Raw genomic sequence first — 27,200 nt, 5'->3', positions numbered from 1 at the left:
TTTGCACAGCGGAGGGAGGAGGAGCAGGCCTGCGGAACAGCGGCTGAGGACGGGAAAAAAAAATCCAACAGAGGACGGTTTCAAGTCCCCCCAGTAGAAACTGTGCCTGATTTGTGGCCAATGTTGGAGATGTAAAAAAAAAAAAAAAAAACAGGAGAGAAAGAGAGGGAGGGAGAGGAGAGGGAAGGAGGAGGAGGAGGTGGAGGAGGGGGGAGGAGGAGGAGGAGAGGGGGGGTGGGGAGAGGAGGAGGAGGAGGAGGGGGGGAGGAAAAACACTAAAGGGGTAGCTATGGAGATGGAGCGTTTTCCTGGCTGCTTTCTTTGACAGGTGTTGAGTGGGGCAAAAGTCTTAAAACAGAATCCAGCATGTACGCCAAAGGTAAAGGAGCTGTCGTCCCTTCCGATAGCCAAGCGAGAGAAAAGTAAGTGAATTCTGCGCTACATGTAAAGAGTTTACCTGCTTTATCATGCGGGCGAGGGGGGCAGAGGAGGGGAGTCAACTTTCTAAACTAGGTACTGTAATTTAAAAGGAGTGTACTGTACCAAAGTGCGCTCCTCCGTGCGGGTTTCCCCCTCCCGTCCGACCACCTTTAGAGGTGCGTCTCTTAAAAACTTTTTATTTTTTATTTTAATTTTAATTTTTTTCTCTCTCGTTTGCACTTGTGGTTTCTGCACGGGGTATTTTACTAATATTGTGTATTTGTGCAAAGCGCGCACACACACGCTTCTTCTGTGACTCGGCGCAGTCTTTTGGGGAGCAACAGTGTATTGTGTTGTGTGACAAACCGCACGCTTCTGCTGCATTTGAAGTCGAAGACGCGAATTTTTTGGTCGTTTCATTTCGGGTTAAAACGTGTCGGGTGTTGTGTGCTCGTTCCCCCCCCTCCTGTGCGGACAGGCTGCTCGGTTGTTCTCTTGTAAACTTCAGGAGATGAAGCTGTCGGATGGTTGTATTATTTTGTGGTTGTGTAGATTCAGAAAAAAAATATATATATATATAAAGAATTGCGGGCAGCTTTGCTCAGGATGTTTGCTGTTTTTTGGGAGGGGGGGGGGGGGGGGGTTGGGGGGTTTTTTTTAGGTGTCATGCCGGGCTCAATCAAACCTGGCGATGAAGGGAAAAGTTTTGTCCCGTTCGGCAGTCATGCAGCGGTGGTAAACTTTTTTAGCATCCACTCACATGAAGGAGACTCATGCTGCCACGAACATGCATTCAGCTCTAATTATTACCAAAGCAGACTTTTATCATAAGACCCACTGATGTAGGGAGCATGTCAATGTTGATGGTTATTGTGTCCGGAAACATTTGCAAAAGATCACTGTGGTGTGCTTTTAAACACGATGCCGCTAAATGCTTTGTTTTTGCAAAAATATTGTGTTGGCGTTTGTTTTTTCTTTTCACGTATAAACAACATTTGTCGGTGCATGCATTCTCACTTTTGTTTTTGTAAAAATAAAACACACACAAAAAAAAGCCAGTGCAACTTTCAAATGTCAGTGTCCCTTATATACGGAAGGCTGCACTGCTTCTCACGCCTGCTCTTTATTTCGATGCTATCAAGAATATTTCTGTTGTGGGACCATTCAAAGAGTTGCACCTCCTTTGCATCCCGGCGCTTTAGATCAGTCTGGTCTTTTATCATCATTAGCTATTTTTAAGCATTAAACAGTCTGAGGTTAGGGGGAGTGAGTAGGAATCCCTGCTGAGATGCAGTTGTAATCTAAAAAAACACTGTCAGGTCCTGGAAGGCTGTGCTGTTCCTCTGCACCTCATACATCTGTAATAGAAACTAAATTTCTTTAGTGACTCTCTTGTATTTTTTTTATTTTTTATTTTTGATGCATTGCCATGTCATATTCAATTGATTAAGCTTTCTAGTGATGTGGCTCGCTTATGTGCTTAGTGTAAGCTTCCTCAAATACGACTTTGTGCATGCCTGGTGCCACCAGCGTTTAATTTCACTCTGAATTCACATCAGTTTATTGGAAAATTGAGCAGCTCTCTGTGTGTTTGTGTCTGTGTTGAGGTGGAGGAGTGAATCCTAAATGAAAACAGTCCCATGTGGTTTTATGAACAGCAGGCAGAGCGACCTTTGAACCAGCATATGATGCTTTAATATTGCATATGAACCATGAGCAGATGTTGGGCTGCTTTTACACCTGTTTGGGTGCCTTAGCGTCATCACTTTGTTTACAATACATTGAAAGCAATGGATTATTTAAACACTGTGGTTGTTTTTTTTTTTTTGGACAGTTTTTAGTTGCACTTGCTTGTTCAGGGAGTGTGGAATATGTTCCATGTGTTATTGCGAGTGAAATCAGTGCAGAGGCAGCATGTATTTCAAATGATAGTGTGGGAGGAGGATTAAAAATTTAACTCATTAGGAATACAAGTCTTTTGAGAACTGGAAATGATGAATGCTCCTGTGTTGAGGCTGCTCATGAATAACAAAAATCTTGAATTTCTATATCTTATTTCCACCACTCATTTATCTAAGCCTCCACAGTACAGATCATTGTATTTAAACCTGTGTATACACTGAGCGTAGTTTGTGTGTATCTATGTGTGTCACAGGCTTATAGTCATTGACGTCCAGACATAATGGGCGACACTTGCCCTCTCCCCTCACCTGTCTTGTCACCCTAACCTGCCCTGCAGGGCCAACACATGTTTCCTTGTAAATGTGGAGTTCACAACAGCTGCCTCAATGCATCACTGAATTGGCTCATATTCATATTTACATATTCATATGGCTCTTTGCATATTCAGATATTGAAAAGAGGGCGCCCCGGATGGACTCGTATCCGATTAAAGCAGACTCAGTCATCACAGCTGCAGCTCTTGCTTAGATGATTGATCATCAAGTCATATATTAACTTAGTTAATTGGATAAACTATAAATGAATAATCAAACCTCTCTCTCTCTCTTGCTTGGTTTCAGTTTGGATTCTGTTTTTTTTCACTCTTTGGATTGTTCAAAATAATAGAAGTACATTTGAAATACCTGCATCACTGTACATCAGCCCTTATTAAATATATTAGTGATTATAATTTATGCCTGTTTAAGCTTATTATTCCTTTGATTAAGACTAAGTCGCACTATACATGAAACTTGTTAATGGAAGAGCAGAAACCAGTAATACAATCTAGAGAAAAATGTTATTTGTCCTTGGCAGAGATTTCCTTGTACAGTTGACAGCGCGCCATTGTAAGTTACACCAGACCATTTGGTGCAACAAGGAAGAAGTTGCAGAGGGAAATATTTATTGATGAATGCATTTTGATTTTTTATGAACTGACTCCTCATGTACTTCCTGTAATGACTTTTGCTGCTGTGAGTATAATTCGACAGTGTTGTCTCATTAAATTCTAAAATATTTCGGATACATACACTCAACATATTTCAGAAGGAGAGGCCCTGCAGGATGTATTTTCTAACACCACATTTATTTGGTTTTGTTAGCAGTCTGGTGTCATTTTGAGTGACGGCCAGCTGCTGAGGCTTTTCAGGGAAAGTGTGGATTAACCTCACTCTGGAAGTTTTTGGAACAGCCAAAGGAAACAGTGTCTTCATAATGATTTTTACAACACTGTTTCTATTAACTTCAAGAAAAGAGTGAATTTTTAAAAAAGATCTGACAGCTGTAGCTTCCTCTATGTGCTGCAATGTTGTCTGTGTATATATATATATATATATATATATATATATATATATATATATATATATATATATATATATATATATATATATATATACATATATATATATATATATATATATATACATATATATATGGTGTCCTCCCCATGACACCATAGGAAATGATGCTTTGTTTATTTCAGGTAGGACTTGTGAGTTGTGGTACAGCTGGTGCCTTGATGCACGTGCGTACAGGTGTGCAGTGGTAGACTCTGAAACTCTGAAAGTTTAAAAGAAAAAGCAAATGCTCCTCTATAGTACAACATGTCCTCCTGCGTTTATAGTACTGACGACTTCAGCTAGCAGTCACCTGAAGGGTATACAGTAGTTCTCAGGTGTAGTATACAAAGTGTTCCAATGCACCAGCTCAAGTGAGCATTTAGGTGTGTTTACGACACTGCACAAAACTGCACTTCCTTTTTTTTTTTTCCTTTAAAGCCTTGAAACTAAGGCGTGAATCCAACCCTTTTGTTCAGAAATACAACTTAAAAGAAACAGTCACACGTACATTTCACACTTATGTGGATTCCTCCACACAGCCAAGGCCTCACCATGCAAGTGGAATTGAGCTGCCTGGTCTCGCTGTCTTGAGATGACAGGTATGAAGCATGTGTGTGTGTTTGGGGGGTGGGGGTGGGGGTGGGGGGCAGTAAAGTGTTTTCTTTGCACATCCTTGTGAAGCATCATTGTGATTAGACATTTTGTAAAAGGTTCACATGCTAATGCAAATCACAGAGATAGAGGAAGAACTGGTGCCCTTGTGACCAAAGAAATTAATTACTCCACGTTTTGTTTTTTTTCCAAGTGCTTTATTTAATTTGACTTGAACAGGGGTAACACAACAGCTTCAATATTAATGTCACCTTATTATTTTGTAACGGGAACCTCTTTGAAATGTGCACTGATGAATCCGGCATCATAATTAAAGGTGCCATACACAGAAATATTTCATTGCGGGATCAAACATTTCATTTTTTTTTTTTAAAGCACGTCCTTAGTTTCTTAAAGAATTCTGCTCCCTGCGTTTGTTTTCTAATACTGTCTGTTTGTTTACAGACATTTTTTGTGAGATTTCGAGTATTTCTGGATTTGTTTGGGGAGAGAACTTCAAGTGTAAAGTTAATCAGTTTGTTTTGAACATGGGGTTCTTTACATCCTCCACTCCTCCTCTGGCTCCTCCCACGTATTTACATGCAGTTTAATGGGGATCTTCAGGTCTGAATGCATGGTTTTGATTCTACACAGATGGCTCTGCCATCTGCATTTTAGCCTTTTGAGGGAAGCATAAAGGGCTGCGCACTGACATAGGCAGAAACACTGTGCTAAAAGTAAAGAAACCCTTGATTTACCCTCGGCACCCTTTGGCTGACTGTGCTTTCATTCAGATATGTCAACAGTCAATTAATGCTGCCTTTCGTCAGCTGCTTTGGGTGCATCCGCACAAATTTGTTAGTTTTCTCACTTGAAATAAAGGAGACAGTATAAATATTGAGGCTACGTGCCTGAAGTTGTTAATCAGTTTGGCAAAAGAGCACATAGACAAGAAGAGTGTATGTCTTTTTATTAAAATACAGGCAAAAGTGTGAGTCTGAACAGACAACAGGTAAAAAAGACTTCATGTGTCGATAAAGTCTTTTTTGATGTAGAAAGCAAGTGATTGTTTCTAAAGTTTGGACTAATTTTTCTTGGTAAGTTACATAGTATGTTGTCCTCATTAGCTGCTACGGGACGAGGCTCTGGTGATAACAAAAGTATGTCAGCTATGTCAATATAATCTCTTATCACAGATCAGTATAAATCTCTCTCCTCTGCCTCTTTCACTTCGAAAGTGTGTGTGTGAGCGAAAATCAAACTTTGCTGAAAATGAACAAGTCATCAGGCATTTAAACTGAGAGGTCAGAGGACATTTACAGGTGAGTCTGTCGATAGGTAATGTCACTGAGTCAAGCTGGCTGCTGGGAGAAGAGGGAGAGGAGTGTAATGTAAGTGTGTGCTTTTGTGCGGGTCCATGTGTGCACGTGTGCGTGTGTGTGTGTGTGTGACAGTGTGTGGATTAACCCATGGCCAAAGCCATGCCTGTTTACACGCTCATAGACACTGATTTGTTTTGACAAAGGAACTGCCATAACAAAGCCAAGCAAATATAAACAGTGTGTGCGGTGGGAATGAGCTTCAGTGAAACAGCTTCGCAGTATCACAGGTGTCTCAAACAGGCACCCAACCTTTCATTCACCTTCAAGTGATGCATCACTACATTCACAACTGTTTGCCGCTGCAGCGTCAGATCTATACTGCTTTTATGCGATGGTCCATAAATATTTAATACACAGGAAATAATATTTTGTGTTTTTAAGTCTGTTACGCTTCGTGTTACATTGAGGACGTCACTGATTCTATAAATTATGCATGTTATATGTCTTTATTCTTCTCCGAAAGACAGAGATTGTATATGAAAGCAGATGCAGTAACGGGCACCGCTTAATCCTCCTCCATCACTTCCTCCGTGCATACCTTACCTCACCCTGCCCCTGCTCTCACTGCTGAATTATTGAAACGAAGACATGAAAGTTAATTTGCTAACTGTCTGTGCTTTAGCTGGCTAAACTCAGCTGAGAAGCCCTTGTCTCTGGAGGCAAGTGAAGGAAAGGGAAGGCTGGATGGGACAGCCTGGGGCTAAATGTCAGGTGTGTTTCCTGGGGACGAGTCAGTGGGAGAGATCTCCTTGATGTGTGGACATGGAGCAAAGTAGTAGTTAGGCTACATGATGTTATGGTCAGGAAAGGAAAGAACATCAGAAATGGTGTTGTAGATTTATTTAATTTTTTTTTTTTTGCCTCAGCTATGGTTCGACCATGCTGGAAAACTGTTTCAAATGAATGATCTTGTAGCTTAACAGAGGGAGCGTGAGAAACAGACAACAGATGCACTGCTTGGCTTTGTGGTTATGTCAGTGTAAAATCACACACCAGCTTTATATCATGAGCCTTGATATCCAGTCGGCAGTCAAAGCAAAGGTCAAACGTTCTTCCTCCCACTCAGACCGATCTCCTGCTTCTCATTGTGTAATTTGCTTGAACATACTTTACTGTTAAATTTCATTTGTGGACGTTTTCAGCTGAGGAAGGAGAGAGTGAAATGTGTAGGAGAGGAAATGTGAGATGTGAGGTGGACAGCGTGTGGTTGTGGTTTGTCTTCTAAGCATCTCATCTTTTATTCCTGAGTGACATGTGTAACTAGTGCAGGGTTCACGTGGAAGGAGTTCAGATTTACAGTATCCACAGAGCGAAGAGTTGAGGCCCTGACCTTCAGTTTCCCTCTGACACAGCTCTCCTGTACAGTACATCCACCCCCATGTCTCCTTTATCTACCTGGCCTTCCTCGGGCTCTGCTCCATCAGCTCGCAAAAAAGTCTCCTCCTCAGCCGAGTTACACTTACTGCTTCTGACAGAGTAACAAAAGGTGTCCCCTGAAGCCTGGATTGAATGAGTGTTTTTAAATAATGTATTGCAGCCGGGGCAGGTGCCCATCGCTAGGGCATAGAGCCCCTCAGATCACACCAGGCTCTGCCATGAAAATTTCATTGCCGCAGTGCTCATGGGAATCTCTGTTCGATGCTGTACAGTGCGGACAGGGTGTATAGGAGTTGACGCCTGCCGCTGGGTATTTCACACTGGAAAGAAGGCCTTGGGTTTTTTTTTTTTTTTATTCTTTAACATCAGTGAACATTTTACCCAGAGCCCGGAAACGTAAAGGGGCAATTTGTAAGTATTTTAGTTAAAAAATGAACTAAGATTATGAGCAGAGTGTGAAGAAATAACAGTTCTGACATTATATAGAAGACGTCTATAGATTGTATTGCAGATCTATGTTGTATATCTGAAGAAGTTAGCGTGCTAACCAGTTAGCCACAGCCTGTCCTGTCTCGTAATACCACTATGTACCTCGAGAGGCCATATAGAGCCACTGTAGAGTCCAGTCTGTCCTCAGTCTGCTATAAACCTGTGTTGTAGTCGTCCTTTCTCAGCGACTTTCCTCCATTCAGCAAGCTCAGCTATTGACGCTGCTGCTCTCCCTCGCGTTCCTCGACCTCTATTCCTGCCACCGCCACACCTTCCCTGTCTGTCTAACTGGGCAGATTGGGTGTGAGCCCTTCATCATCTGTCTAAAAATGACCAAATTCTTATACGTTGCCCCTTTAACCGACCCGGAACTGTTCTGGCAAATGTTTATATCATCATTACAGTGATTGACCAAGAAACACAAAGCAAAACAAGGAAAAAAGAGACTAATCTGATATTTGACATGGTGTAACATCCACCCTCATAGCTGCAGTTTCAGTTTGATTTACGCACTAAAATACAGCCAAACGCAGCTGCCAAAATCCTGATGAGAGAAGAGATGACCTGTGGACACTCATCTGAGTTGGCTGCAAATACTACCATGCGCTCACAGCTATTAAGGTTTATGAGCACCAGCAAGATATATGTGGGCATCTTTTGACCTGAGTTTCGCCCCTTCAGGCAAGAGGCTGCCTTAACTTATGCCTGGAGTTTGTTTGGTCTTGAGAGAAAGACTGAAGTTACTACTTTGAACTAAAAAAAACCCACTTACAACTCTATATTTTTGGAAAGTAAATAAATAAATAAAAATTTTATTTCTGTTTTCATTTAAAATGAACAGTATTGCTAAAAGATACTAAAATTGAACGTCAGTCAAATATAAGGCAATAACATGCTTTGGCTTCATTTCTGAAGCCAAAGCACACAGCTAATTCATTACACAAATTTTTGGGCAGTATGTAATTAAAGGAGACAGACTCATTCCTAAACCCTAAACACAACACTGCTCACTTTCACTTGATGATACCAGGACAGCCGCTGCATTTGAGATCAATATTAAACATTTACAGCAAGCAGTTTGCTGCTACTAATCCTTTTCTCACACCTCTTTACAGAAACACTGACCACCCGTCCTTCATCACACAACATAGACACACACACACACACACACTCCAAGTGAAAAGCTCTGAAAAACAACAGATCCTTTTTTTTTTAACAGCATGTTTACACTAAATATTTGAAATGAGTGTTGAAACAGTTGTAACTGATGAAAGAGTGAGAAATACAAGAGGCAAAATCATCTCATGTCTAATGCTAGTTGAAACTGGTTTGGACCAGATGATGGCAGATAATTTTCTTTGAGCAGGTGGTTGTTAAGACCTTGCAGTGAAATTCACTGATATCTTTGGGAAGATAAAGAATCAGGTTGTTCAACTCTGTCCCGACTCAACATTGATTCATTCAGTATCATCCTGCATCAACCCAAACATGATAACTCTGTGTCTGTTCTGGCCTTGATGCATGTGATCAGCTTAGAAAGACTCGCCCACCGTAGACAAGAGCACAGCAGCTCCGCTCTACTTCGTTTCATACCTGCAGACGACTGCATACGCATGATTGCAGGCTGTGTGGTCTGTCTAGCCTGCATTGTAGTAAAAACAAAACAAAACACTGAGTCGCTTCTTTGTGTTGGCAAGGAGGGAAAGGCTGCTTTTGCCAGTGAGGAAGCCAAGTGTGTCTTTCTGCAGGTTCAGTATCTTAGATGTAGACTCAGAAGAAGAAGACAACATTATCGTTAGTTCTTCAGTTGAGTTTTCTGAAGTCTTAGCATAAAGACTGGAAACAAAGGGGAACAGCCTGAATCTGAATTCAAAAGTAAAGAACTCCATGTGCCAGCACATGTAGAACTTATTAATTAACAAGTTAGATCTTGTTTCCCCTTTGCTTCTTGTTGCAGCTATGTGTTGTTTTGTCATATGGCTGACTGACTCCCAAGAGTTGCCACTAACACCCTCAGAATTGAACTAGTTTGATGGAGCTAAAGTCAGAGCTAAAGTGTGACAGTTTGTGTTCGCTGATTGCGTTACACATTATCTGTAAAAGTTCGATAGGCTGATCTTACTTGAGGGCTGTGTTTCTGTGGTTTTGTTTAGGTATCTGTCATTTTCAGAAAGTAACAACAGTTTATTGTTTAGTGTTTTTTTTCCACCCCTGCGCCTGATGCGTAAGTAAAGCACCAACACGTGTGATATCTGGAGTCCAGCATGCAATGTGGTAACATCTGAGAGTCCAACTTCAGCCACATGTGAGGATATTTTTCATCTCCTCTGTCCATGTTTCTCTCAGTGTCTACACTGTTTTGTTTCCAGCCTCTGCGCCTCAGCAGCACAGTTCCTAAAACCACAGGGAAATGGCTGAGTGCCACCGAGGCTCTTTAGCTCAGAGCTGCAGAGCTTTACATCACACATTTACAGCCCCTCCGCAGTGTATATGATCTTCATACTGTAAAATCTTGTTTATCCAAGCTCCATCTCAGATGACACAGTGATGATTTTCTGCCAGTTGTGCACATTTGCTGGACTTCAGCTGATGGGCCACATGAAATGAAACAACTCACATTTGCGGATGAAGAGAGAGCACGAGCTTGGTTTTTAATTTTGAAATAATCTTTCAAATGAGGGCCGTTTCCCAGAGTGAAGTGAGGAGATTTGAGTAGCAAATGGAATGTAAAAGATGTGATCCTCAACACTGACTTCTCTCTTTCTCTCTCCTTGTCTCTGTTTTCCAGGTTAGCTTTATATGTGTATGAGTATTTGCTGCATGTCGGCGCACAGAAATCAGCACAGACCTTCCTGTCAGAGGTAAGACGTTCCTTCAGTTTGACCTCCTGTTCATAATGGATGAGAGTGATTCCCCCTCTATTGTGTGAGCAGGATTGGAATTCACATTATAGGCTGATGTGGGTTCAAACAGCTGTTGAGTAATCTTACTGCAAGCCGGGGTCTGGACAGCACTAGTACAGTATGTTAGTGAGTCAGTGCCAGTTTTTTTTTTTGTTTTTTTTTTTTTTTTATAGTGGCTGAATAGCAGTGTTTGTTTTTTTTTTTTTTTACTGTTTATTAATATGGGACAGTGTAAACATGGCATCGGTTGGGCTACTTAATGTGATTACCTGCCCTTCATTATTAGCATTATTAGCTCCAATTTGTAATCATAAACGCTGTATAATTAGAGCAGTTTGACATATTGTAAGCATGTGTTGTTGCTCGCTTTCAGCTGTGACATTTAGAAAACGAAGCCAGGCCCTGTAAGTTAAATCGAGTGTACCTTTAGCATTTGAAACCATTCCAAACATAACCATTTGTCCCAGGTCTGCTAGACTTATTAGTCTCATATTAGGCCCCCGAACTGTCGAAGAGGTAAGGGCTCTAATGTGTTGCATCCTCTTCCTTAATGGACATCCTTCCTGCTAATGGTCCTGTGTCCAGGCCTTCTCCTGTACTACACCTCGCCTGTCCATTGGCTTTATTCAGCTCTACTTAATACACTCCCCAACACTGAGAGAGGGCCTTTAATGGCAAGCCAGGGCAGGTCCATATCACTCAACTTTAATACTGGCATCATTTATCTGTCATTTCATTGGTTGAGCTCAGTTGAGGCACATAGAGATACTGCTGCACCAGCATGAGCTCACATGATGCAGACACCCAGAAGTGAGAGTCCAGTAAGGTAAACAGTTTTAACAGGCAGGTCAAACGGTCGCCTGTAAAAGTGATTGCAGTAAGCTTTGGTGAAGGAGGAAAGTTACTTTTTAAATATCTGTTTATTTATTTTTGATTTCATAGAGAGCAATGAAGTACACATTACATGTACAGATATTAAAGGGACAGTTTGACATTTTGTGAAACACTCTTATTTGCGTTCTTGCTGAGAGTTATGCCCTAATTAATCATTAAAAAAGTTAAATCTCTTCCAGTTCAGTTGAAAGGGGTTTGGATTTTTCAAGGAAAGAAATTAAAGAAAAAATAGAAGGGGGGGAAAAAAAAAAACCTCAGAAAGAACAGAAACTTGCCCTAAATCGCACTCGCTGGGACGGATGCATCAATCAGACGCAATCAGACAGAAATTGTTTGCCTTTGCTTACAGTGTGCAGGCAGGCGGGCACGGCTGCTGGAGGCTGGCCCAGCTGCCAACAACCAGGAGCGGACGTCTAAAATATGAAGCAGAGATGGGGGAGCAGCATGGGGAGATTAAGTGGTCGGGCTACAGAGAGCCGCGCTGATTTCAGAGCCCTTGTGGGTGAATCTTCTCCCAGAGATTGAGTGTTATTGGTGAGCTGCTGGAAAGGGGTGAAGTTCTGGGTCGCAGGCAACCAGAGGCACACACACGTAGATTCACACACACTTAGACGGCCTCAAACAGGAATTAAAACAACATCTGCATAGACAGGGATTAAGACAACATACACACAGACGTACACAAGCGCTTCATGTCCACAAGGCATGCTTGCTAAGACTGCTAAGTCAATTTGACGCTGGTTGTCTCAGACATTGCGCCTGGAACAGTATATTGCTTAATGATTTTGTTTATTTCAACCACGGCTTCGTTTTTATTTAGTCGTCTTATATGGTCAGAGTCAGTGAATTAGGATTAGACCGACAGTAATGGGTACATCCGAGCAAACACTGCAGCTTGACCTTTCACCTTTTCTCCAGCATGTGGTTCTAGCTGTAGGCTTTAAAGTGTTGAGGGATTTCTCGTGAGTATTTGAAGAAAGGTTGCAAGCAGATAGATTTATCATCTGCATCACTCAACATCCAGTGGCTGTGTTAGCACTCACTCATTGTTCTCCAGCTCTTCTTAAAGTACACAAGACCTGATCACCCTATCCTTGCTTTGATTACCCCTGCCCCCATGCTCCTTTCTTTTATACTTTCATCCACCTCCTCTTTGCCTCGTCTCCCTCTCTATATCCTCCTGTTAAACCTCCCCACTGCTTAGTTCCTCCTTGTTTCCTCCTCACTCTCCTGTTCCCACAGAAAAAACTAGCCCCTGCAAAAAACTAGCCCCTGTGCGGGCAGTTTATCACAACCCATGGTTACGTTTTATTGTTAGGTAACCTCTAGGAATCTAGCGCCATAGTCACGATGAGGGGAGGAAAAGAGGAGGTTTGAGTGGACGGATAGGTCGACAAAACACAGGACTTTCACACAGGAGGCCGCTATTTACTTCCTGTGTGAAAACGATAGCCAACCTTGTTTCTGTTATCCATGACCATCCCTTAACTGCGCTTTTTAAAATTATTTTAGCCATGACAGTGGAAGTCCTCTAACCTTTAACAAAGTACAAAGCAGTTTTACTTAGGAAAACATCTTCACCACTTCTACAGCACATATGTGTCACTAAGAAACAACACGCAGATAGTAAATAAAACACAAGAAAATTGAGAAATACCTTCAAAGGAATGCTTAAGAAGCATGTACAAGACACTACAAAGAACGCTCCTAAAAAAACTAAAATAAACACTTTTTATTGTCATTTTACAACACAGCTAGAGTTGTCTACTTGCTAAATTTATCTTGTAAACTTATACATTTTATATACTTGATGTGTTTTTCGTAATCCAACTATATGTTATATTAAAGGGGTGAAGATGTTTTCTTTAGCTGCTGTGCATTCAGCTCTCTCAGTACCTGTATATCACAGTCTCTGTCTTCACACACACACACACACACACACACACACACACGCACACACACACGTACAAATGTTTCAGTAGATAAAGGACTTCTATACTCGTAGGAGGACTGAAGGCGCACACACACTTGCTCAGTGCCATCTAATGAGAGCGGCGCTATCACCTGGACTCTCCTGCCTCAATTAGCTTCTGTTCCTCCTTCTGTGAGAGGCACACACACACGCGCGCACACACAAACACAGACACGCACTCACGTTTATAGTATACACACAATACACTTCTGTCCCCAAGAGCACTGGCACTCTTTGCTCTCCTGCACAGTGCAGCACTCAGCTCTTTAGCAGCATTAAATCAACAGGCCCACACCCACATACAGCACATCACATCACTATAAACTGCACTGGGGAAATCTATAGAATAGACACTATAATAGAAATCTGAAGCTTGGATCTGTTTATATATATATATATATAGAAAGCGAGAGAGTGAGACAGAGAAAAATAGAGAAATCATGCTGCTCTCATGCTGTCCTCACAGACTCTGGTGAATCATCTCTCAGACTGTATGTATGCACTGAATCTGTGCGTGTTGGTGTGCCGAGTCACGTCAGTGGGAGTGTGTGAAGCAGGCTTCGGGTCTGCTATCTCTCACTGGATCTTATCTCAGTGTCCAGATACAGGCAGGGGCTCTGCTGGTTTGTGAGGGCAGTGGAGAGGGCTGCTGCTTCAAGACAGTCACAGTGTCTTATCCACAAACTTCACACTGCACTGCACTTCACTGCACTGCCCGTCGGCCTATTTTTCTGTCCGACTATCGCTCCGTCTGTCTGAAGTTCGGAGGACAGTTGAGCAAAATGATTACATTATGCATAAAACATGCTGCGGTGTCTAATTCTTCATTTCTCTCCTCTGTCTTCTCCCTCCAACCCTTTTCCTCTATCCCACTGCTTTCCCTCAGATCCGATGGGAGAAGAACATCACACTTGGGGAACCTCCAGGATTTTTACACTCATGGTGGTGGTATGTATACGTTGATTCTCTCTTTTTCTTCTCTTTCTTGACCACACACACACACACACCCATGTTTTTTCAACAGCTCACATTCATACTGTGGAAGTACTCTTGATGGCCTGAAAGAATGTGCAGGGGTGGAGAGGGACAGTAATTGCAGGGAATGCTAAGTGCATCATCTCACACATGTTTAAGTGCTGTACTCCTGATGTCCCCCTGATTGACAAGTGAGCTAACTTCCTTTGCTCTGTTATTTAAACTGAACAGTCTTTTTTTAAATGAAATAACACTGAAGTGTGCACAGTCCAGTTAAAGTCAAAACCAGGGACTTCTGATCTTCTCAAATCAATACAGCTACGCCCTCCTCTACACGGCCCCTCCTCCCTAAGTTTTAGAACTGCAGTTCCCATGATGCTTTGGAGGATGGAGATAGGAAGTATAATGTTGCCGTGGATTTAGTGAGTTGCGCTGTGGGCTACAATTCAAGCCTGTACAGTATTTGTAAATTGGCACCATTTAAAGAAACCTGAATTAACTATTGTTTGGTATCACTCTCTTATTGGACATAAGAGAGTGATACCCTCAGTGTACCTACGTGTAGTTCACACTGAACCTAATAATACGTGTCCCATGTGTGTGAGTTCAGATTTGGCTCTGCACAGCAGTGCCATTTTTGATGCGCGTTGCAGCAATTGGTCACTGAGGTTTTTACAGAAACTTCATTGCAGTCTGAAACATCTGCTCCGTCATAAAGTTTTTGAGACTTTCTTTATCCTGATGCTCCATTGAACAGAACGAGGCTCTGACGTGGGTCGTCCCTCTTTTCTTTCAGCTTCTTTAAACAAATCTGTCAGATCTGTTAATGCTGGATAAATAGAGAACAGTGTTTTCTATCTCGCTGGAAGAACGGGGTCAGCGGGCTTAAGGCCTGACACGTACACTGTTTTTCTCCATGTCTGAATTAGAGGGAATGGGAACACCCAAATGTAGGATTCCCCCTTTTCTACTTGTCAGGCCAAAAGCTAGAAAATCCAACTTTAAGTCAAAGAGGGGAGCAGACAGGCGGTAAGGAGGAAGCTGGACAGCTGGAAAGGATGCAGACAAAGAGACAAGCAGGCAGACAGGCAGGGAGGTTGAGACGCTGAATCCTAAGCAAGGCAGCACGAGAGGCAAAGAGAGCCAGGATAAGAGGTTTGACAGGGCCCGCTTTGTTTGTCATTCATGCTATCCTGCTCATCCCCAAAGCCCCCTGGCCGGCCCTGTGTAATAAACCCGGACATGCGGCTTCGTTCATTCATCCTCTCTGGCCCCAGCGTGTGTTGTAATTGTGCAGCCTGTTGACACGGTTCATAATAGTCCTTAAAGAGCCTGGCTTCTCTCAACCTGACAGCTCTCAATTGGACAGCTACCAGTAATACTGACAGAATGACATACACAAACATACAGCACAGTGTAAGTTTGCTCTCGCCTCTGCCCGAACCAATAAGAGGGTTCAGGGAGACTGGCCCAGGGTGTGTGTGTGTGTTTGTGTGTGTGTGCGTGTGTGTGTGTGTGTGTGTATGTGTGTGTGAAAGAGTGAGAGAGAGAGAGAGAGAGAGAGAGAGAGAGAGAGAGAGATCAAGAGAGTGGAAACTAGAAAGGGAAACTACTCGCTTTTAGTGTGTATTCTGACTGTATTGATATATTTCAGCAGAGTGTGGGAGATGACCTTGTGTGTGTGTGTGTGTTTGTGCTGGAGAGCAGTTGGAGAGTAGGCTGATGATTAGCCAGACTGAGCAGGGCAGGGCTCCAGTGTAGTATGACCTAGCTAAGGGGCGTCTGTCTGGGCCACGCAGCACGTGGACATGGAGACTCACTGGGGGGTGGGGTCTGGGGGTCGGCTGGGACGAGGGGGAGGAGTCCCCTGTCCAGCCCTGTGTCACCAAGCAACCCCCCCCCCCCCCCCCTTCTCTCTTTCAACCTCCAGCCTCCCCAAAACAAAAGCTCCAGATGGTAGGAAAGCCACCAACCTCCCTCATCCCTCACCCTTCGCTCCCCCTCCCTTAACCATTGTCTGGAGGCCTGTCCCTTTGTTTGCGGAAGAGAGACACCCGAATGGATTAACTCTTTGCATTCCAGCCTCTTTTGTGTTAAACAGCCAAATCTAAGACCCCTACCCCACAGCCACCCCAGCCCCACTGCAGTTGTCCCCTCCTCAGCACTTCACTGAGGTTTTCTTCCCTCCTGTTTTTGCCTCCGTGGCTGTTTCCTGTAGGACAGCGTTGGTAGGTGGGGGGCTCCCGGATAAGACCGTGGCTGTAAGAGGGGGAGGGGGAGGGATGTTGGGGGAGGAAGAGGGTGGCTGGTGGTGGGGGTCACTCATCCACATCTGTTGTTATGGGTGGAAGGATAAAGAAAAGGCTCTGCGAGGGCTGCAGGTGTTGATTGTGTCATTAGCTCCCTCTCTATTGGCTGCTGCTAGTTGTCTCCTCCTTATCCTAAAATCGATTGCTTTAACCAGTTTTCACTGAATGGCCACTGAATCCTGAATATACAGCCCACCCCCCCCCCCCCACCACCACAGAGAGCATCCACACACACGAAAACCTCATCACAGCAACAGTATGTAGAAAGATCCTCTGTGTGATAGCCTCTGGCTGAAATTCTTGTTTGTGAGGGGCAGAGAAAACAGTGAGAGTACGGCCACCCTCTGCTCCTAAATGTCTGCACTGCTCACAGGTATCAGATGGTTTTCTTCACCATTCTCCCCTCCTTGCCTAATTTATCCCTCTTTCTTCACTTCACTATCATTCAGATCATAAATAGGAGCAGGCGAGTCGGAAAAACCATTCACATCAGCCTCCTAATTGTAATTCAGAGTTAGAGACGTTGGGAATTTCTGACAGCTACGATGTTTCCCACTCGGTGAGAAGAAGTATACAGTGTCAACAGCATCGTGGCAAAATGGCTGGAAAGTGTCCGTCACTGGCATCTAAATATAATCCAACATTAACACAAATACAGTCAATTCAGCTGATTTAAAATGAGCTATACACTGTTTGTATCTATTTTCACTTGTTAATGAACTTTCACAAACATGTAACGAAACAAAAATGGCTGATTTAAGATACTAATCTATTGTGGCTAAAAGGCTAGCAGTGGGGGTAACCATCCTGGAATAATGCAGGATGTTTTTGTGTTCTTCTCTCACTCTGCCAGCATTTCATGAACGCACCGTATCCAAATACGATCCAAGTCTTGCAGAGATATGCCTGTGCAGATATCAGGTACTTTCTGATATCGCAGACGCCAAACTGCTTGAAGCCGCTGAGTTTGGAATATGGCTTGGTTATACCACCATTCATAACTGCAGAATTTCAGACTAAAATCAGATCAGTTCGGTGAAGTTGCTGCGATTAATGGATTCGCTTGCGAACCCCTAAATAAACCCGTGCGGAGCTTTCACGTGGAGTTCAATTTGTGATTTCACATCATTGACCAACTGCAAACGCTCTTGACACACTGACGTTTAAGGGAACGGGCACCTGGAGAGTGAGAAATAGAAGAGACTATGTTGCTGTGTTGCATCTTGCAGTTTTCTATGAAATCTGCTGTGGCATGGTTTGCTGTCAGTCATGGGACAGGAGAAGTTGGTACAAGTACTTTGGCAGAAATAACCAATGTCAGCTTGCTCACTTGTTACCAACCAAGAACACAGCGTGTGTGAATTCGTTTTGTTATTCCACTTTCCTGTGTGATCGGACATTTTGTCTCTGGCTGTCCAGAAAGTCTCTCAAGTCTCCACTGTGTTCCCCGATTGCAGGAATATCCTCCACCTGTATTTGTGAACATCTAACAACACACATGCAACTTTATGTTTTCATTGGTTTCCTCTTAAGCCCGTTAATCTTCTTGCAATGACAGTTGCTGTATTTATTAGCCACAGTCCAAAGGGAGTGTTCCTGAATTACATGGCACAGTGATGTTGTTGTTTCCTCCTGTTCGCTGAACGCACTGCTGCTACCAGGAGAATAGCTGCTACTTGAGTCAAGGTAATAAAGACAACTGGAAGGGTTGTGTTTCTCCGCCTCCGCTCTTTGATTGCAGCATTTTGTCCCATTAAGAAGAGTCTGCTCTGATAAGGGGAAGAGACGGCGTGGTTGGCTCTCTATAACTTTATTTTTTGGACTCTGGTTCCCACAGTGATGCTTTGTCAGCCTCCTTATCACCATTTTCCTCCATCTCTTGTTTTCATTTCTATTTCTTCTCTCTTAAGACTTACTGACTGGTTAGATGGCTGGCCAGAGACATGTACAGGATTATCATGTAGACCTGCCACCAGCAGCCTGTCTTTCTGTGTCTTTGTTTACTCTCCTTATTATAATGGAAAAGCCACTGGCTTTGTCAGACCACAGTTAATTGCAAATAATTATCGTGATGGCATTTAATTTTAGTAATTGTCTTCTTCTGGACGGCTGGACGCTAATCCCTCCCTTCCACTGTTTTGGATACAAAGCGTGTGTGTTTGTGTGTGTGTGTGTGCTGACGGTGCAAGCTCACTTTTTTTTTTTTTTTAGCCTCGTTTCTCATTTGAATGAATAAAAAAGGACTTTGCATGACTCCGAGCAGCAATTTAAATCTCTCCTGTGACCCTTCAAAGTAAGAGCAGTTAAAGGTTTCCCGCTTCAGAGTTATGTGGCTCAAATACCACCAGTTACTACCCATAATACTATAAAGAGCTTCCCATGATGAGATGATTAGATTGAAATGATTAGATAATTGGATAGAAAATTTACTATTACAAGGGTGTGCAGAGTACAAGATTTCTTGTAGATTGCTGGTGCTAATTAACCGCGAATGTTGACTTCCCAGATAATTTCTAAGGATTAATGTCTCTGAAAAGGAAGCGACAACAACTATGACATGGGCTTTCCCTCTAAATTTGGGTGGGACTGTCAGATCACAGCTAACAATGGTCACGTCCAGATTTTGCCTGGACTGAGTCCTAGCAATTTATGAGCTGGTACAGTACAGATGTTTTTTTTTTCCTCCGACTGCACCCTGACCCGGAAAATATCATTTTCAGAAAATCTGTGTTAAATTAGGATAGCATTGGAGTAATTTTGCATATTAATTTTACACCTCTTCACACCTAATGGCCCCTTTCATGTCCTTTTCTGTCCATCCTAACTCTATACAGAAAAACTTATCCTATGTCAGCCACCTAAAATAATATCAGAATAATGAAAGTCTTGGTTTCTGTGTTTAGTCCCTCCCACCAGCGATCCTGCTTCAGATTATGCAGAGAGGCACAGAATGAGATTTCCCTGCGTGGCTCAGACAGACGCAGGTCAGCTGTTCAAATCACAATATATTTCAGACGCACAGGCCAGGAGATGTTAGATCACCTTGCCCCTACCCCTGTGCCTGTACCTGGTTGTGTGTTTTCTGTAACAAACTGTAACCTGCGTCCCGTTTCATTTCCCCGAGAGCTGATTGGATTTGCGATGGTCGCGCCTTCTCGCCGTGGCTCGTCTGAGCAGCAATCTCTTTAACACCAACCGATAGATATGATAATGTACACTGGCTTTATTGTCAAGTGACAGAAGGGCAGCACTACACACACACACACCATATGTGTTCATCGCCATCTTTTTCACAGTCCCTCTCTGTTTTCCTTCAGCGCCCTCCTTGTCTAGAGGAGACCCCAGTGCTTGCTGAACGCCTCAGGGCACCAACTCTGTCTTTTAATCTTTAAATACTTTAATAACACATTTCTATTTTAGTTCATATGCTTTGAGAGGTGGGTACTGTGTGCCGCAGGGTTGAAATTTATTGTTCTCTTTATTTTTAGGACACCTATTGTTGCACTCATTGTTTTCCTGATGCCCTCAAATAACAAAAATCAAAAGAACATAAGGAGAGAGTGTACATCAGTGATCTGTGTTTTATATTAACCGTATTTGGGAGATAATAACGTTAAAACCATGAAAATCAAACATCTTTTACGATGTGAAATGACCAACATGTGACAGGGTGCCACTGAGCGATTCTCTGACAGTTCTGGGCAATCAGCTAATATTTTCTGCTCCATTTCGCAGTCTGTCATATCAAGTGTCACGGCTGTTCCTAACATCAGCACAAAGAATACATGTAACAGTTTATTTGCACCTTTAAATGACAGCAAGAATTTCCTCTCATGAGTTCAGCAGTTCGTGTGTTTTTTTTTTTTGTTTTTTTTTTTAATATGCCGTCCATGAAATCAATATCTTGAAGAAGGAGAACTCCTTAATGTGGACTGGCTTACCAGGTACTTAATTTCAGCGCAGTAATTAAGGGCCCATTTGGAGTGGGACCTGGTGGCCCCTGCTGCCCTGGAGGAATGGGATTGGTCTAATTAACCAATATGAGTATGGCTGATTGGGCAGTAAGTAACATAATCACAGCTGATTGGTCAATAACCTGCAGGTCAGCAGGGCAGGCTGAGAGGAGCATTTGGAGACTAGTCCTTCCTGAATAAAAGTTATGTTGAGCTGAGCTGCAGGCTGGACTGAAATATGAATATTTGCTGGTTTTCTTAGTCCTCTGTGATAGTAAACTAAATATCACTGGGGTTTGAACACTTATTATGAGTTGCAGCTCTATCTCAGGTCAGGTGTTGAAAGTTTACATGGTTTACATGTTTTATATTATATCACAAAAAATGCAGAGAGTAATTTCCCCAGGAGGGATCAATAAAGTAATTTGTAAAAATCACAGTTTTTCCAATTTTTTACTGTTAGACAAGTGTTTTGCTCTCAACAAACTATCTGCCAAACTATTAAAGTTTGGCAAAGTTCTTGTTAAGCGGTATCCTATTAACTGCTGCTGTGATAGCAGCTGTACTTGTGATTTGATTAAAAAAAAAAAAAAAAAACCTAGTGAATAATACTGACACAAGTTTTTTAACAAAAGTGATGTATCATATTCATACCAGTACTGAAAAGCACTCAGAAAACTGTACACAAACTTGTCCCCATTGGAGATGTGCAACCATATCCATAACATAACATGTCTTTGGATCTAACTACTGTCGCTCTCTTGTCCCGTGTGCACAGTGTATTCTGGGATCTGTACTGCGCTGCCCCGGACCGGAGGGAGACATGCGAACATTCCAGCGAGGCCAAGGCTTTCCATGACTATGTGAGTGCACTTAACCAACCCTTGGGTTGTGTACGAGGGGACACAAATACACACAACCACCACATTGACACATGCATTCACACATGGTTATGAGCGTATATGAGCTGTGTCAATGGTGGCGGTTCTTGTTTTTTCATGTTTCTTACTGTGTGCATGTCTGGTGCATGTCTGCTGCAGCCTCTGCTCTGGATGTGACAGACTCTGAGGCAGACGTCTGAAATAGCTTGCTTTTAAAAATGCAGCAGCTATGACCACCAGTTCTATATTTTATGGGAAAGCCCTTAGACTTCCGTCTTTGAATTTTTAAAGTCAAACAGAGGTCTTCGTGCCATTCTGCTCCATTTCACCTGAGCCACCTTGATCGGTTTTCTAACATAGGCAGCGTAACGCTGTTTCTCAGCTGCCCGACCGCACTTCCTCAAAAGCTGACCCCTGACCCCTCAGGTCTCAGCCTGAGGTGAAAGGTCACAGCACTGGCTGGCTATTTATTGGTCCACTCACGGCTTCAGTAAAGGTCAAAACACATAAAGCAGCTGGCTGATCTCACAAGCACATTAACACACCCATTCACACACAATGCATATACGCACAGGACGCATTTAGAGCTGGACAGGCTTTGCTAGTTGTGGCTACAGGGGCTGAACAGGGCGATGAAAGGTCAGGGTCTACAGCCCCCTTGACCCTCTCATCTTCTGAAGAGTTTGAGCAGTCGATCAGTAACCTATCAAACACACACGCGTACACACACACACACACACACACACAATCTTGGAGAGCTGGTCGATGTGTGAGTGGATCGACTGGACTTCACAGTCATTGTTGGTCCAGCTCTCATTATTGCAAATGACCATTTTGATGTGATTGTGCCCCTCAACAGGGTTTACCTTGTCACTCTCCGTCAGATTGGGTTTTAAAGTGGATTTCTATTCTTTACCTTGAACGTCTTCCTTTTTGACTTGTCCACACTATATTAAATATACACATTGGGTTGCTTGAGTCATGTTTGAATGAGGATTACATGGGCATGGGTTTGGATGTTGACTGGACAGGCTGCTTCAGCTACTGGATTATCACTTCACCTGGGCAGAAGTGAAACTTGAAGAGGTGCTATTCTTACCTTACGCATTCATTCAGGCTGTTTTAGCCCGTAGCCACTCACCCATTCAGTTGAACTCTCTTATGAGGTTTGACGGCGAAAGTGTGAGCGCTTGTCAGCTGAACAGATTACATTTGTTGTGCATGTACTAAGCATATGCATAGGTGTGTGTGTGTGGGCACGAGTTGATGTATGTGTCTCTGCGCCTGTCTGTGTGTGTGTGTGCATGTGTTGGACAACCATAAGATTAATTACATGGTTAATTAAACCTAGTAGTTAATTAAATCTGACAACTGTGTCTAATGAATCTAAATGCCATATAATTTCCTACACCTTTCTCCAGAGGTAGGCCAGCTGGATACCTGCGTGTCAGCTCTTTAACAGCTCCAGTTTGACAGGCCTGGTCAATATATGGCTAAAGTTTCAAGCATTCAAATTCTGCCACCGTAAATGTTGCATCTTAAAAAGTCCATGTGGTTCAGTCGAAGGCTACGTAAATCAGTCAGGATCACTGTTTCTGTTTCGTGTTTGTCCATAGAGGGAACTAATGAAATGTAGACTTAAATTAGAGAGCAGAGGTCTGGTGAGCTTGTTTTTAACAGACACATAACTTTGTTGTTGTTCAGACAGTATTGTTTGACCTTTGACCTGGCTCAAGTTCAGGAGGTCAGAGTGAGCGGGCTGTTAGACTGAGGGGTGACGCATCAGAGAAAAAACATCAATTTTAAAACAAATTGTTTGCCTTTAACTCCTTATGATACAGTTTTCCCTTTTTATTTCCCCTTATACAGAGTTAAGTTTGGACAAGTCATCCTATTCCACCTTCTTTCAAATTTTCATGGAGGCTTCATGATGTTCACACTGAGTAAAACATCTCCATGATTTTATTGTTTCACAATATTATCAAAGGAAATACACTGGATGTCTTGTGCGTCATTTTTCCCCAAAGTCTGACTCATATTTGCTCTCTTTGTTAAACTTGGAGCCTCCACTAGATTTTAAAATAAAGTATCTCTAAACAGCGCTTGGCTGCACAGCAGGAGCTGGTAATGACTGACCCATGGGGCTGCTGGTTCTTAGTGATGCTATTTTATAATAAAGGAATATTATAAATTGTGGTTCCTGTGATTTGGTCTGTTTCTAGACAGATTATAGATGCTGGAACTTCAGATTTAACCCAAAGCCACAGTCAACACTAAAGCGTTACAGTAAAAGCGTGTGTGCGTGCACAGAGGGTGTGGCAGAGGCTAAGGCAACGTAAAATGCAAGATCTAGGTGTGAGTAAGCACTTGTGCTTTTGCGACTGTTACTGTGTGTGTGCTAGTCTTTGTGCATTTGTGTGACAGAGAGGGAGAGAGAGTGTCAGGGTCGAAGCGTGTGAATCCCCAGGGTGATGAGGGGTCTGTCTGTCTCTGATTAACTCTGGCTCCTTGGTCCCCGCAGACCGACGGCCTGATCAAGTCTCTATCACGGCCCCTTGCTGATAACGGCTCCCTCATTCCCCCGAGTCGCCCCAGATCACAGAGTGAAAAACAACACGGCTCCCAGGAGTCACACACACTCCGCTCTGTGTGTTGCTCCGCAGGAATAGTGAAAGAGGAATGTGTGCAAGATAAACCACCATTGTTTTGTTTTCATATATAAATATCTATATAAATATCTATATCTATATCTATATCTAACTATCTAACTATCTATATATATATATCTATATATATATAGATATATATATAAATTTATGATCTTCTCTGGTAGCTATGCTGTCAATTTATTGAGGATAACAGTGAAAAAATATCAAGCCGGCGCTGTAAAACTGATATTTAGAAATACAGTTTGCTTATTTGTTTCCTGGAACTAATTCGGTTGCTAGGCAACATTGAGCCAGAGTAGAGTCTTAGTTACAGATTTGGTTTGGCTCAGCACAGTTTGGCTCAATTTGGCCCGGTTTGAAGGCACCTCTTACTCAGCCCTGTCCTACTGGCCCTCATTGAGAGCGATGATGTAGACTTTGTGGACTCTCCAGTTTGGGAAAGATAATGGAATATAATGTGCTAATCCTCAGATCTGGGGACTGGTTGACAGCTAATCCAGGGGAATGTGGTGGGATTGGAGCCCTGGCCACACTCCCAGAACTGGAGGCCTCTGACGAGCTGGATCGCTGGTTGGCTTCACCTCTGGACGGCGAATCTGCTATCATAGCCACGCGTAGAAACTCGCACATGCAGGCATGTTTGTGTGCATATCACACACCCACACTCGTATGCAAATGAATGCTCACTCTCAAAGAAAGCGAGATGATACTGTATCATAAAGAGCTGGAACAGCCTGAAGTCTTGTACCTCAGTAAAGTAATTTAAGTGGTCTCTCTTGTCGTCTTAATTGTTGGAGTTGTGTTTCTGTCCTTTCTCTTCACATTGCCTTTTAATCATGTTTATTTCCTAAAAGAGATCTGCACGTCTTATAGTCCTCTCTTCCGCTGGAATTTGGATGTTCCTCAAAAGAGCACTTTGTTGAGGAAACGTGTTTGATTATAAGAACATGGCACATCTTTAGTAATTCAATATGAATGATTAAAGGGCTGGCGCTTTGTGATGAAGAAAGCATACATATTGACGAGCGAGCATGCAGGCTTGTTCACACACACACACACACACACACACTCACATTCTTGCTCACATTAAAGCAGGCAGAAGAATGAGTCTCTGTTTTCTCCGCCACACACACACACGCGCTTGCACACACACACGCACACCCTTGCAATCACAGACAAACAGTCTTTGAGTAAGTGATACACTCAGCCTTGTTGTTGCAGACATTTTGCTTTGCCCCAGCCAGAGGTCGCAACCCCGAGCATCTGCGATTCATGCCAATTGGGGTTCATTGCCTGCGGAGTGTCACAGATTTAGTGCCACAAGTGCGTCATTCACATCGCAGTGCTTCACTGACTCCGCTCAGCTCTCGGTCCCTCGCTGATGAGAACTGTCATGATGATGGTTGAGATAGAGGACTCAAATATGGACATCTGACATTTTCCTTCGAAAGTCGCACCTTTATTCCAAAAATAGACCACATTAAGAAAACCAGTATGAATTCATTTATTAATTGAAACAGTGATTCTTAAATGTGAGAATCTGCTGCTTTTTGAATAATTTGGGGGTTTGGGCTAAATTTGAAGATGCCACTTTGGGCTGCAGTTAATGACTCTTTTCATTATAAATGACTGGTTTTGTCTATGAAATGTAGGAAAATTGTTTTGTGTGACTGGTACTCCAAAACCAAATGATATTTGATTTATTATTATGTAAGACAACAAAAGACATCAAATCCTCACATTTGAGAAGCTGGAAGAAGCAACCATTTGGCACTTTTTGTTTAAAAAACGATTCAAATGATTAATCGATTATCAAAATTGTCGGCATTTAAATTTCTTTTCATCCGTGAATCAGCAATTCAATTTATTGTTTTTAGCCCTAAATCAATTAATCTGCATAAAAATATAATGAAAACAAGTGCTGCAGCCCTAATCTGATCCGGTTCCCAGCATGCAGTGCACAGACTGTAGATACATGGAGGTGCACTGTTGGCTGTTGCCTGGAGATTCTTTGAGAGGGTTAAACATTTGTTAGGCTGGACCACAGTAACAGGTGGCACAAGGGGAGGTGCTGCACTCTGTAAACAACCGTTGATGGCCAGGCCTTTGTCTGGACTCTGTGTGTGTGATTGCGTGTGTGTTTTCCATCTCCACAACCATACCAGGTGCTCACTTGCCTAATTTAATGCCACATGTCTGCTGAAACCCTTCCTTCCCTTTCATAGCCGTCTTTGTCTCTGTCTTTTTCTTTTCTTTTTTATATGCAAAGAATTTACTCATCCTGCACCGTTTTTCCTGCTTCAATTCCTCTCAGGTCTTTTTCACCGCCAACACCCCCCGCCCCTCCCCCCCACCCAACTCCCGCCCCAACATCCTCCACCTCCCCCTGCTGCACTTTCTTTCCTTTCCTCCCCTCTGTTCCACGCTCTCTTTCTTACTCCTCCCCCTCTCTCCTTTTGCCTCCCTCCCTCCCCCTCTCTCAGAGGAGATTGATTGGGTAATCTGGCTGGGTGCCAGCAGTGCCCGCTTTCTTGCTCGGGGGAAGGAGAGAAGCGGGGGCGACATGACGACATGCAGGAATAATAATAACATCCATAAAATAGGCAGAGTAGGTATGGATGGAGGGATGAAGAGAGAAAGAAAGAGAGCGGGGGAATGGAGTCGATGTTGGCACAGCGATATCTTCTTCGTACAGATTCTCCTGGCCATTTTCAGTTTAAATATAGCCTACACACAAATGGCATGCCACAACATTGTGTCTCCATTTCTGTCTGTCTCTATCTGTCTTCCTATCTTCCTATCCCCCCCCGCCACCAGCCACCAGCCACCACCACCACCTCCGTTCGCGCCTGTGTCGTCTTTTAATATCAAACAGTGCGTGGAGTGCAGGCTGCAGGCAGATGGGCGTTGAGCGAGAGGACGCTGTCTTTGTGTGCCGTTGTTTACCGTTGTTACCGTCTAAATGAAAAAGGCCAGTAGGCTCCTCTGTCTGTGTATACCTTTCCCTATCTGAGGGAAGCAACAAAGCCTGAAAGTGCTGCCCTCAAGCTGTGTGTGTGTGTGTGTGTGTGTGTGTGTGTGTGTGTGTGTGTGTGTGTGTGTGT

At 43.1% G+C, this 27,200-nt stretch overlaps 1 protein-coding gene across 2 annotated transcripts in view; it reads left to right on the top strand.

Annotated features, from left to right (window-relative positions):
• The first annotated feature begins 280 nt into the window (after positions 1–280).
• Positions 281–27,200, top strand: part of ssbp4 (single stranded DNA binding protein 4) — an 82,123-nt gene continuing 55,203 nt past the window's right edge. For both annotated transcript variants that reach the window (XM_041040617.1, XM_041040618.1), the window contains exons 1-4: positions 281–422; positions 10,329–10,401; positions 14,196–14,257; positions 21,325–21,409. In XM_041040617.1, the coding sequence (XP_040896551.1) occupies positions 367–422; positions 10,329–10,401; positions 14,196–14,257; positions 21,325–21,409 (276 nt within the window). In that variant the 5' untranslated portion in view covers positions 281–366. The remainder of the gene's footprint in view (positions 423–10,328; positions 10,402–14,195; positions 14,258–21,324; positions 21,410–27,200) is intronic.

This window comes from Toxotes jaculatrix, chromosome 6 (assembly GCF_017976425.1).
Source record: "Toxotes jaculatrix isolate fToxJac2 chromosome 6, fToxJac2.pri, whole genome shotgun sequence".
In the NCBI taxonomy this organism is placed as follows: Eukaryota; Metazoa; Chordata; class Actinopteri; family Toxotidae; genus Toxotes; species Toxotes jaculatrix.
Note: the sequence above shows the minus strand (reverse complement) of the source record. Positions and strands in the feature narration are given on the sequence as shown.